General features: G+C 44.0%; 1 protein-coding gene across 1 annotated transcript in view; it reads left to right on the plus strand.

The window, feature by feature from the left end:
- Positions 1-13,215, plus strand: part of MICALL1 (MICAL like 1) — a 33,533-nt gene that overhangs the window by 3,416 nt on the left and 16,902 nt on the right. The window contains exons 2-4 of the mRNA XM_066633476.1: positions 7,118-7,166; positions 11,550-11,691; positions 12,663-12,763. Of these exons, the coding sequence (XP_066489573.1) occupies positions 7,118-7,166; positions 11,550-11,691; positions 12,663-12,763 (292 nt within the window). The remainder of the gene's footprint in view (positions 1-7,117; positions 7,167-11,549; positions 11,692-12,662; positions 12,764-13,215) is intronic.

A 13,215-nucleotide genomic window follows, 5' to 3' on the forward strand; every position in this document is an offset into this window, starting at 1 on the left:
GGAATAGAGCTCTTATTACCAAACCCGGTGCACAAAGAACGGGGGATGGCTATTTTCATCATGCTGTGCTTGAGGGCTTCCGAAGACATTTGTCTGGTCAGTAAAGGAGGTGGAGGGCTGGCCTATACACACTGGGGGTAGGTTCCATTTAACTCAGTATAACTTATTTCTGAGTAAATATGCACAGGATTATGCTGTAAATGGACCTTTTTGTCTGATCCAGCAAGGCAGATGAAGCCCCTGCTTCAGATATTCTCATAAGGTGGCCTTCAGGTGGCCACTAATTTCTCAGCCTCAGCCCCTTCCCTCTCTGCAGTATGGAGGTACAAATCGATGGTAAGACCACACCTGGAGTATTGTGTCCAGTACTGGTCGCCACATCTCAAAAAGGACATAGTGGAAATGGAAAAGGTGCAAAAGAGAGCGAATAAGATGATTACTGGGCTGGGGCACCTTCCTTGTGAGGAAAGGCTACGGCGTTTGGGCCTCTTCAGCCTAGAAAAGAGGCGCCTGAGGGGGGACATGATTGAGACATACAAAATTATGCATGGGAAGGATAAAGTGGATAGAGAGATGCTCTTTACACTCTCACATAACACCAGAACCAGGGGACATCCACTAAAATTGAGTGTTGGGCGGGGGGTTAGGACAGACAAAAGAAAATATTTCTTTACTCAGCGTGTGTTTGGTCTGTGGAACTCCTTGCCGCAGGATGTGGTGATGGCGTCTGGCCTGGATGCCTTTAAAAGGGGATTGGACAAGTTTCTGGAGGAAAAATCCATTATGGGTTACAAGCCATGATGTGTATGTGCAACCTCCTGATTTTAGAAATAGGCTATGTCAGAATGCCAATGCAAGGGAGGGCACCAGGATGAGGTCTCTTGTTATCTGGTGTGCTCCCTGGGGCATTTGGTGGGCTGCTGTGAGATACAGGAAGCTGGACTAGATGGGCCTATGGCCTGATCCAATGGGGCTGTTCTTATGTTCTTATGAGGTAATGATACTGGTCTACCACACCAGATCATTGAAAGGATTGCTGAGATAATGTATGTAAAGTTTTTTGAGATGTGATATATAAATGCTAAGTAGTATTATCATGATGGGACCTTTTAGCCGGAACATTTGCCACTCTTTAGAGTGGAACAAATTTGAGGTTGCAAACACATTTGATCATTTCTTCCCCAGCTCCCAGACATTTTAGTTATAGTAGACCAGTGGTCTCCAAAGTGGAGAATGCTGTGCACCGGAAAGGTGTTCCTGGTGTGACTGGCGCTTAATGTTTCACAGGGGAGCCATCCTTCCCCACCACCAATCTCCCCCAAACTGAGCTCCAGCCCACCGCACCTGCAATGAAATCCGGGTACAGTGGGGGGGGGGTGACTGAACCTGGAGCTCAGTTTGGGAGAGATTGGTGGCGGGAAAGGATGACTTCCCTACGGAATGGTAAGCACCCCACATGGGACAGGGTCTGGAGAGCCCTGTAGTAGACAAAGAAGGTTAGTCTGCTAGTTAAACTAGCCTCAGCTTAGCACAGGTCCACAATCAATCTACTATGACAAATCTATGGGGAAATGTTTTTGTAGTTATTACAGATTTTTGCCTGCAGAGATGGAGGGGGCCCAAGCAGTTACCTAGAGATTGGACAGAGAGCCTCTTGTCAGCTGAAGAGTGCCACTGATATGCAACTGACACACATGCAGGGGAGCAGTCAAGAATTCACAGGTTTTTAAACACATGTAACAGCTGTTGTGCATCTGAGAAGCATCTGTTAGAAGCACACATGGTCAGCACCAGAAGAAGAAGCTCAAAAATCTGTAGTCAGTGTCTAAACTTCTTGAGACTGAATGGCTATCTCATTAAGCAGAAGTCATTGCTGTTAAGTATCTATGGCATAAATCTGTTTCCTAGCAGATGGTCTAAGTGCTTCTCAGTTGAGTGGAGTGACTTGTACTGCCGACTTGACTCACAGGACCTTATAAGGACATGGTACATTTAGCAAGGATTTTCCAAGTCACATCTAAAGAGGGTGCTGAATCATTTTGACGACTTCTGCATGTCCTGAATTGGAAGTTACTGGATCAAAGGCTGGAAAGCGATTGTCAAAAGCTACTCCTCTGGCAGATCGAAAGCAGACCCTTTCTCCTTCTAGGCCGTTTTTATACAGCACTGCACATGATTAATGGGCTTTGGCTGGGCACATGAGTAGCCCACAGTTGCAAGTTCTTCCAGGGGAACGTGCTGTTCCAGTCAATGAATCCAAATGAGACCACAGTGAAATCGGGAGATGGTGAAGCTCTGAAAGCTCATGTAGTCTTGTTCTATTACTCATTCCCACAGTTTAATGAGACCTTATGATCAGGGCTTTGTGTATTCTGTACTTAAAAAAAAGTCCTGAACGAATCAAAACTGTGCCAAGGAAAGATTTCTGCAATGTGTGTGAACTATGTGAATATTTTTGCATAACTCTGCATTTATTACTCAATTCTTCTACTTCCGCTAACTGTGGAACGGGGCAGAGAGTCAGGCAAGGCACTCAGGTCCTGCCCACAAATCTCATGTTCCTTATTTACAGCTTCTGAGACATGTCAGCCCACACACTTTCAAGCATAACTATGCAACAGGAAGGACTCTAAACTTCTCCTCTACAAAAAGAAAGAAAATGAAAGCAGAGATTCTCTAAAGGGTGAATTCCACATCCATGGCTACGTTGTATGATTGTTTTGCTGTCAAGTGGCATGCATGAGGAGTGGTCAGATTCTTGCCCACATGCTCTTTCTTGTGTTTGACTAGAACCATCTCCCAGTCAAAATAGTAGCTGGAGTGGACCAACACATAGAATTACAGCACTGCCCAGCCCAGGAATTTCAGTTCTAGAACTGAATCAGTCCTTGAATCCTGGTTGTGCTTGTACCTTTGCTTTTGGAATGGAAGCTGCTGACTCTTGGTGTATCTCCTGATGAATTGGAGAATCTTGAGCTCAGACCAGGATTCTCAACCTTTGGACCAGTGAGTCATGTGTTGGTTAGTTTTGGCCCAGGAAGTGCTGCTACCAACTACTGCCATATATCAGTACTAATGCTGTCTTTTGGCTCTGAATGCCAGGTTTATTCACTGTTTGAGCCGCCAGCAGGCCTGAATTTTTCATCTAGGTTGGAGGAATGGAGGTGTTGATTCTGTTTAATTTGTATCTACCCTTTCTGAAAGTGTGTTTTTGAAAAGGAAAATGAAGAGAGATCGCTCTGTTGTTTGGGAGCCAGCAGTTGGAAACTTCTAGGCCAGATTTAACCCCTGAGAAGTGCTGTCTTGCCTTCACTTACTATTAGTGGCAACAGAACTTGCAGAGACAGTGGTTAGGGATAGTAGGGATTGAAGCTCAACCCACCATTCCTTCCTCCTTTCTTTATGTATAATCATTTACAGCAGTGGTTCTCAAACTTTTAGCACTGGGACCTTTGAATGAGAATCTGTCGGAACCCACCAGAAGTGTTGTCATGACCAGAAGTGATGTTATCAAGCAGGAAAATATTTAACAATCCTAGACCGCAATCCTACCCACACTTACCCAGGAGTAAGTCCCATTTACTGTCATTGTTAAAAGCATACACAGAGTAGCCTGTTAAAAATACAGATCTGTAACATTTCCCCAAATGCAGTTGCATACCATCAAGTCTAATATGTTAAGAATAAAATATTGAAATGAATGGGAACCTACCTGAAATTGGTTCGCAACCCACCTAGTGGGTCCGACCCACAGTTGGTCTGTACAGATTGTTGGTCTGTACAGATATACTCATGATCTGTGCTCGTTTTCGAGGGGTCAAGGCCCTGTGTTTTCAGTCACTCAAAAACACGTGGGTGCATAAAGACCCCTGTGCATTCATACCATACACATGACTAGCCCTAGAATGGCCTCCAAGATTAGTTGCTGACAAAAGCTGTTGCAGAATGGCACACAGGCTAATATGACCCACTTGTGCCTCACAGGCCTTGAACTCAGTCTGTCTCCCTAACCCCATGTCTAGGCGCCATAGCTCTGTCCAAACCCTATCCCTCAGCAGGATATGCACTTGTGGCTCCACTGTACTGGCAGTATAATGGTATCTCTGATAGGAGGCCTCACTTCCTTGGGTGAGGAAGAAAAGTGATAGTTTTGGAGTTATGGAGGAGGAATGTTCAGCTTGTTCAGAATCTCTTATGTTCAGAATCTCTTATTTTTCGGCTTTGAAATGTCTTGACTTTCATATGTAACTTGTCCAATTCATGTGCTTGTTGGCTGTTGCTCTCAACTGCTCATTGCGACTTGGGGCAGGTCTGTGACATACTGCCCCCCCTCCCCAGGATACTCAGAGGCTCACAGAGCCTCGCATGATGTTCCACAGAGGTTGAGAACCCTTCTGAGGCTTCTTCTGCTGTTTTAACCAGTAATTCCGGTTTCCTGATGTAAATGGAAGTATTGCTTAAAACAGCAGGGGAAGCCTCATAAAACCTATACCTGACAGGATTTTCATCTGTGTGAGTAATGGTGGCGTAGCCTTATCCGTCACCTCACTGCCTACTTTCTCACGTGTAAAGTGGGGATGATCTCTAAATGAAGGGGTTTGTTTAAAAAATGCTGAGATCACTGAACAGGTGATGCCATCATGACCAGTCATGGTTGCTATCATGGTGCGGGCGTAACACCCCAGATGTTTGTGGACCATGTCCTGGCTTGCTAATTTAGTCTCGTACCTCAGGTGCTCAAAAGCTTGTGAAATAAGTTGGCTGTTTTGCTGTAGCCTGCCCTTTCCTCATATAAAAGACAATGAAATGTAGACAAATGGGAGATCTTGGCAAGGCTGGAGAAAGGTGACATGCGTTAATTCAGTCATTGAACTGTCACTGAACAGGCAGCGTTGTTTAGGATGTCACCGGGTTAAGAGTTGGTGGGAGTAGAGGGTTTGTCATTCATTGGTGAAGTATTGCAGATGTGGGAGCCATTTGTGTCAATTGGATAAGAGGCACTTTTTCAAGTGGGTGCTCCTTTTTTTAGCAGGGGGAGAGTAACTGGCCCACCTCACCCCAGCACTGTCTGTTGTAGTGGCTGTCTGCTGGTATTCATTTGCATTTTTTTAGATTGAGCCCTTTTGGGACAGGGAGCCATTTAGTTATTTGATTTTTCTCTGTAAACCGCTTTGTGAACATTTAGTTGAAAAGCGGTATATAAATACTGTTAATAATAATAATAATAATAAATGGAGTGAATTGGTGGACTAGGCCTGTGTGCACATTTTCCTTTGGGCTTCCTGTGTGCATAATTTGGATGTGTTTTTTGTTCCATTTGTAGTAGTTAGATGGATGGGCACAAAGCCTTGCAGTCAACACCCACTTCCAGTCCATCTTGTTCTGAAACTTACTTTAAACTGTAATGGTAGTTCTTACTGACACCACTCAAGGCCATGGGAAACCAGAGAAGGAGGCTGCTTTGGAGAAATTTAGAAGAATAGAGAACCTCCAAATCCCTGAGGATCTCTTTGAAAGCCAGTCTGAGCCAGACTTTAAAAGCAGGTAGTCTGGGAAGAACCACCTCTCTCCCAAAGGAACTGAGACCAGACAGATAAAACAGTAAATAAAGGAAATTTATGAAAAGAATAAAAACAAAGTAATGTTTAAAAGGAAAAATAAGGTGCTTGAGGAGTCACAGAAAAGCAAAGGAAGGATTAGGTGAATGGTTTGATTAGGTGGATGGCATGGAGGTTAAAATGCAAGGTGAAAACAATCCACTAACACTGTTTCTTTGAGAACTTTCCGTATCCTGTGTACTTGCACAGTGCAGGTGGACAATCCTTGCAGTCACATCTAGCTGGGCAAGTGGGCGATCTCCTGAAAAGCATCAAGTTCTCTTTGTGACCAGGGTCCCAAAGGTGGTTTGTCACCCCACGTTTTACAACTTGTGGCCATTAACTAGGTTTTACCTATGGAATTTCATACCGCGGGTAGGTAGGTTCACCTGAGCTCTTGACTTTCCTGTTCCTGAAAATCAGATGGATTTCACAGTTCAAAGCTAACTCAAAGCAGGTGATTCATTTACCTATCCAAAGAGGGAGGTCCTCATCAATAAGGGAACAATGGTGAGTGCATCTGAATGTCTCAACAGTCCCGGGAGGATGCCAGTGCACTATCAGAACCCCCTAGTTGACAGCCAGGTGAAAATATGCAGAAAAAATAAGGGTAAATCAGGGATTTTCATCACACAATTGTTTTGCAATGAATATGGAAGGTCATCCAGGACTTGGTAGTTTTATGGTACACTAGGAACTAGGGAAAATGAAGAAGGTCTCAAGAATGTGCTGAGTGAAGTGGTATACCCCTTTGACTGCTTGGAAGCCCTGCCCAAAACCTCTCTGGTTTTAGAGACACAGCTGCATGAAGGATTGGAAATAGTTTGGAAATCCAGGCATGTACACACCCTGTAGTACATTACACAAGCTGCAAACCCCTCTACATATACTAACGTGCGTAAAGATGGTATTTTGCATCCCGCTTGGACTTCATGCAGCATGGTTGCTGATCGTGGCTTCCCAACAAGTTCACACCTAGCAAGATGCCTACTTCCACGTCCATTATTCAGTAGGATTTTCCTTACACCAGTGCGCACACGTAGAGAAAAGTCACATGTGAGGTGATTCTCATGAACACGCAACAGTGTATTCCAATTTGGTTGAACTGACTTGGATTTGAAGCCAGGCCACTAGGAACGTCTCTTGGGCCAGTTGCCTGCGCATTGCTGAAGAGTACAGCTGTGTAGCACTGTATGTTTTGTACTATGTAGAAACTCTGTATAGCACAGAGTTTGCCTGTGGAAGTGTCTCTTCTTTTGATAAATAAATAAAGGTCACTCATATATGTGGCGGTGCTAGAACTGGATTTCCTGCCTTTGTGTTTTTGAAATATCTACAGTCGGAAGGTTTCTTTTCCTGTCTGTAACTTCAAGGACAATGGACCTGCAATGATTGTCTGGTCCCAAAATGACACTTTGAAATGCCTCACGAATGGCTACCTCCAATGCAAATTGGGTTGCGATCTGAGCTGTGCAACTTCCACCTCCTGTAACACATCTGCCTTTTTTGTTTCTTTTCAGAGACTTTAACTCACTTTCCAAGGAAAATGTATATGAGAACAACCGCCTGGTGAGTTCGTACCTATTCCTTCACTGTACCTTGGTTCACTTAATTCAGGTGCAGCTTTGCTGCAAATTGCTCACAGGGGATTAGAAAAATTCCGGGTACCTGGTGTCTCAAGTACTACGAAGTCTGATGCTGGCACCTAGAAATGTGTGCTCTTTTTCCATTCTTGGCTTTACAGGATGATTGCATTTTACAACGTGCTCTTCCTGAATCTGGCCCTCACTTTCCTTTTTCCATAGTGTCTGCATCTCAGTCTTAATTGATGTAATTACAGGTGTATCACCTGAGAAAATAGATTGGCAGGGAGTGTCCACCCCTGTCCAATTACTTGCCTCAGCTCCTCCTCCTTGCAGTCCCAGACTTGGAAATGGAGAGGAGAAGAAAGTGGTGGGCTAGAGTGTCAGAGCCATCTCCAGTTAATGGATCTTGGCTAGTAGGGCTGAGGAATATTTCTTCCTGAGGCCTGAGAGAGCTTTTATCAGTCAAACAATACTGGAATCCATATGTAAAATAGGTTTATATGTCATGTACCAAAACACCGCATGGCAAACTTATACAGTTGTTCAAGAAACAACAGCAGCAAAATCCACCATGAGTCAGATAGAGAGTGAGTTTACCTTGGCTTGTGTTTTAGGGTTGGAGCCAAATGGGCATTGCCGTTTGTGCACAAAAGCGGCAGAGGGGCAGGCCTTAGAATATGGAGAGATAGGCCATTGCTCAGTGCATGTAGAAGGTCTTGTGGGTTCCATCCCTAGCCTATTTAGGTAGGGCTGGAAAAGGCCTGCACCTGAAATCCTGGAGAGCCACTGCCAGCCTGTGTAGACAATACTGAGTTAGAAGGACCAAAAGGCTGGATCTGTAGCTAAAACAGCTTCATGTGTTTGTGGCTTGTGAGTGATAACTGACAGTGCGGGAACCAGAGATGCCCCCTGACCTCCTATCTCTCATGTATCTCGTTCTTCCTTTTGTATTTCTTGAAAGTGGGAAAAAGAAAGGAATCTCATGCATGCCAGCGGTGTAGTATGGTGGTTTCCCTTTATGCTTTTGAAAATATCTCTGTGGGATAGGATTTAGGGCACAATCCTAACCAGGTCTACTCAGAAGTAAGTCCCTATTTTGCTTAATGAGGCTTACTCTCAGGAAATGTGGTTAGGATTGCAGCCTTAGTTGCACAGAAATGAGACTTGTGCTGGGTAAGCAACATCCACTGTAGTGAGATCTGGGATGAGGCTTAACTGTGTCTTGGGACAGCGCTGCCTTGGAAATGCTTTATTGAAGCTCCTTGAGCTAGGCAACTCACTCTGTGACATTGCCTACATATATGCCTTGATTCATGTTCTGTGTAACACTAATGCTATTTTTTTATATTTAGAGAAAGTAAACTAGTAGAGAAGGTTAACTAGTTATTTAGTAGAACCTTTTTTTCTTGTCCTTGGAAGTAATTGTTATGCTGTACCTCAAACCTGAGCCTGAAGGAACAGAGAGAGAGATATCCTTTATAGTCAACTTCACACCATAGTCAGAGACATTTCTAGAGTAGCTTATTCTAAGCTACTGGAGGTGTGTAAATCTCATGTATAGGGATGAGAACTGCAACATTGGCACCTTAATTCAATGTAGAGTGCTAGATCCCATGTTTTCATGGCAGAGTTGCAGACCCAAATGTGCTGCTCTATGTAATTGGCTTGCCATGACAATGGAAGAATGTGCTTAGATTTCCTTCTGTGGCCTGTCTTAAGAGACTGAGAGAGAGTAAATAATAATCTCGACTGGGTAGAGTAGCACTGATGTAATTGCAGAACTCTGATTAAAGATGCAGGGATTGTTCTGATGTAACCTTTTGTGGTTTCATTCTGATGGAAGATGGCAGACTGGATAGAATATGGTGCTGTTGTTTTTCATGTGCACGTATATTCGGGCATACTTCGTTAGAGCCCCTGATCTAGAGGCTGGCTTGATCTTTCCCGCACCATCAAGATTATGGCACCATGGCTTTCATACCATGTTTAAATTCTAGTTCAGGACTGTGTAGAATGGTCTGAATCCTGAAAGGGTCATATGAAAGCCTGCGATGGAGGAATCTCTCTGTTGCACTTGCCTGTATGTTTGGTATTTGCTCAGATGCATGTTCAATACAGTATATATTAATGTTTGTTTTTTTCAAATTTATATTCCACCTTTCCCGTTTTTTAAAAACCACAAGGCAACTAACAATCTAAAAACAATTACAGTAAACATAATATGAATTAAAACTCAACCCATCAGGCCATTAGTAAAAACCCATATAAGATAAAACAGCAGGAGATTTAAAAAACAAACATAAAAACGTAACAGCAGACAGACCAATAGCAGCAATAAAACAGTGCAGTAAAAGTAGCAAAATAACCAAACAAAACCGTAAGTAAAGGCAAATTGTCATGAAGTGTATGCTTTACAATGAACTCTTTTGAGTCTATAATGCAGCTGAGAATTAGTCCAAGTTCAGACTAATTGATCATGTTAGTTCAGTTCCAGTTCACTAGAGGGGTTGTGCAGATGAGATGGCAACATCAACCCAGGTGTTCTGGCTGCTGTTACTAGAAACCTTTCTAGTTTCTAACCAGGTCTTTGCCCCAGTCCAACTGCATGTGACGCTGCCTTCTTTTGAGTTAGGTCCCAGATCCACCATATTGTCTCCTTTGGCTGTCAGCAATTGTCCTTACTGGAGATGCCGGGGATTGAGCCTGGAATCTTCTGCATGTGTAGCAGGTCCCCTTCCACTGGACTATCCCCAAACAGCATTTGGGTGTGGAAAGAGGTTTCTCTGCATAGAGCTGGTATAGAATAGGTTGTGGATGGGGAGGGTGGGGGGAAGCAGTCTATATCCAGAATTCTCACTGTAGAGTTCTGGCACAGCAGATTGACAGCATTTGAGTGAAACCCGGGCTTAGAGTACATCTCGTATGTTAGAAGCAAATGGGCACCTGGAGCTTATTCAGCTCCTAGTACAAACAATATACTGAAATACATTCACTGACTTCTGTACTTGCCGATAGTTAATCTCAAAAGGAAACTCCACCCTTACCTAGAAGCATGTAAGGCTAGAAACATTATAGTATGTTACATTATATGTAACCGTATATACTAATAAATTGTATCGTAGGCTCTTTAGGCTATAAACATTAAGGGAAGGTTTGTCTTTCTCAAGAGTCCAAAGCTTGTATTTCAAATAAAGTAGGTACATTTTCACATATGCCTGTAACAGCGAACTATCAGTTGAACAGACCTCATTTTAATGAACCTTGGAAATAACAACTGTTGTCTGGCTCTTTAAAGCTGGTCATAGATGTTTTGTGGATGCACTGCTACGTGGCATGTGCATTGTCAAAAATGTCTTGGGTTTTAACAGACTTTCAGCATTAACAGATGCCCCTCCCCTCAGTACTCTGTTAATTGGTGGGTTCACTGTACTTTTGTTTGTTTTACATTCAAAGCATCTGTCCCACTTTTCCCTTCCAGAACCTAAAGCGTTTCACAAAACAGTCCACAAAAAACTGTTTAAAGAAATGTATCCAATAAAATTTATAGTGCCAGCAATCCAGTAACAGAGTGATATACAGCACACAATTTAAACTAAACAGCTCCCGGTAAATGAAGCATCCCTAGAAGTTCTCCTGAAACATCATGTCTACACAGTGCACGAGCTCCCAGCCCTTGCCTGGCCTCTACAGGGAGGATGTTCTAGACTAGAGAATCTTTTGAGTTGTATGATTTGTGTTAAAATGCTAGATGGTATTGCTAAGGAAGGATTTGCAGATTTGACAATGTCTTGGTAAAGAATTGGGGCCAGCTGGCAGGAAGTTCAGCTCCCTGATCACTAGAAAATACTGCACAGGGGACCTCTTAGTTGTCCTTGGGTACCTGCTCTGCTAAACTGAGGCTGATCAGTTGGATCTCTTGTGTCAGATCCTGGTGACTTGTCAGGGAAGGTACCAAGGGAAGCCAGGCTGACCGTGGGGAGTCTTTGAGCTTTCAGCATATACTACTTGCATATTTCTCAGCAACCATGAGAGCTAGGATCTTATTTTACATAAATGAAAGTCAGTGGTGCTTCTTGGGAATCGACATTCTTTGCCAGTGTTTTTTTTAAACACGTGGAATGTGCTCTGACTTGATGGACTTGTCAAGGAGAGTATCTGTTGTGACACAAACAGTGGAAAAACACATTTATGGTCCTGTGAGATGTAAAGTATATGTGGCGATATGAAAGTGCAGAGTCCCAATGCGTTCCATCCTTCTTTTTGATTCCTTTTGTAGTGTCACTTTTTCCTTTGTTCCTCATTCCCTGGTCTGTTTGTCAGTGTCAGCGTTCAGCATCCTAATTGCTTTCCCTTGCTCACACCACAGGCCTTTGAGGTGGCTGAGCAGGAGTTGGGGATCCCTGCCCTGCTGGATCCCAGCGACATGGTTTCCATGCAGGTTCCTGACTGCCTCAGCATCATGACCTATGTGTCGCAGTATTACAACCATTTCAACAACCCCAACCAAGGTAAGAGCTCCAAAATGACATTCCCTGCTCAGCGCCATGATCCCTAATGATATTCAAGAGAATCTCTGCTGTTTTTTGGGTGACAGTATCCACTTTCCAGCCCCAAAGCCTGCGAATTCACACATTTGCTTGCCCTGGCAAACATCCCTTCTCAGTCCAAAAAAGCAGGATGAACTCCTGCCCTTGTCCTGGGCTTGGAAAGCAGGGAAAGGGGTCATCCCTGCAGGCATTCTGCATTGTAGAGGTGCTCCCAGGATGCAGCATGATTGAGGCCTACAAATACTGGCTTGGCTTACTGGATAGCCTCAGTCTACTTGCCACTGCCCCACCCCAATCTTCCGGCACATGCAAAAATCTCAAGGAAGAGACAGGGATTTGTTTCACTTGCACTGAGGTATGGGGAAGGTAAGAAATAGCAAGAGAGAGAACTCCTGTCCCTTTCTAGCTTCACACTGTATCACCCATGAGAGCTTATGAATGGGGGCTGGGCATCTTTCTTGCTGGGACTTGCCTCTGGTGAGTGACTATATAGATGCCTGAGTGTGATGTCAGAGACCAGTCAGGATTGGGGCAATGCTATGTGAGCCAGCTACTGAAGCCAGCCCAGACCTGTGGTTCCTTTTGCCTCAGTGTGAGTCTAAAGATATGCTCAGCACTTTAATCCTGTACTAAGTCATGCATAGCTGACCGTTACAACAACTTGAAAGTATGAAGGAGTGGATGACAGACTGTGGACTGTACAAGCAGCTGTAAAAGAAATGCCACAGGCTATGTGCTTCAGTCTCTGACTGTATCTCTTGCCTTACAAGATGATAGCCAAGTGTGAAAAACTGGAAAGGCTTATTCTGTATTATACACCTGGTTTTACAATGGTTGTATGCCTGATTTAACCTGATTTTTCATGTCTTCTTCCTTTTCTGGCTCATTACATACCTGCAGGACCAATATCCTTTTTTCATTCTTCTTTGCAGCCAAAGTCCCTCCACCTTTGAAGCGCCCAGCAGTTGCCTCCTCACCCACACTGCCAGCTCACACACCTGTGGTTGCTTCTGAGACCACATCCACTCCTCAGGTACCTGGTCTGTTAATTTGAAGCTAATCTGATATATTCAATCCCTTGAATCTGATTCTGGCTCATGTCAGAGAAACTACTGGGAGAAACCAGGCTGACTGAGGCGAGAAGGGCCCAGTGGTTAATGCTCCCTCATCCCTTTCTGCTCTCCACTTTCTTTTTTTAACTGGGTCAGTAGCTGCAAGGGGTAGAAATTGGATGCTACCACCATCCCAGGCTGAGGAGATCAGGCCGGGGGCAACCACCTTGGAAACCCACCCCTTGGGAGAGCACTGAACTCCAGGGTGTTCTTAAAAAATCAAAATCACAGTAGTGTCTGAGAGCAATTAGACATGACAACCCGCCACATTACCTGTGAACATGGAGCAGGCAGGCAAAAGTCAAAAGATAACTAGGTTCTTAAAAATCCGGAAGTTAAACCAAATGGGAGAACTGGGGAGTCCGAAAAGTAC

Source organism: Tiliqua scincoides, chromosome 7, assembly GCF_035046505.1.
Source record: "Tiliqua scincoides isolate rTilSci1 chromosome 7, rTilSci1.hap2, whole genome shotgun sequence".
Classification (NCBI taxonomy): Eukaryota; Metazoa; Chordata; class Lepidosauria; order Squamata; family Scincidae; genus Tiliqua; species Tiliqua scincoides.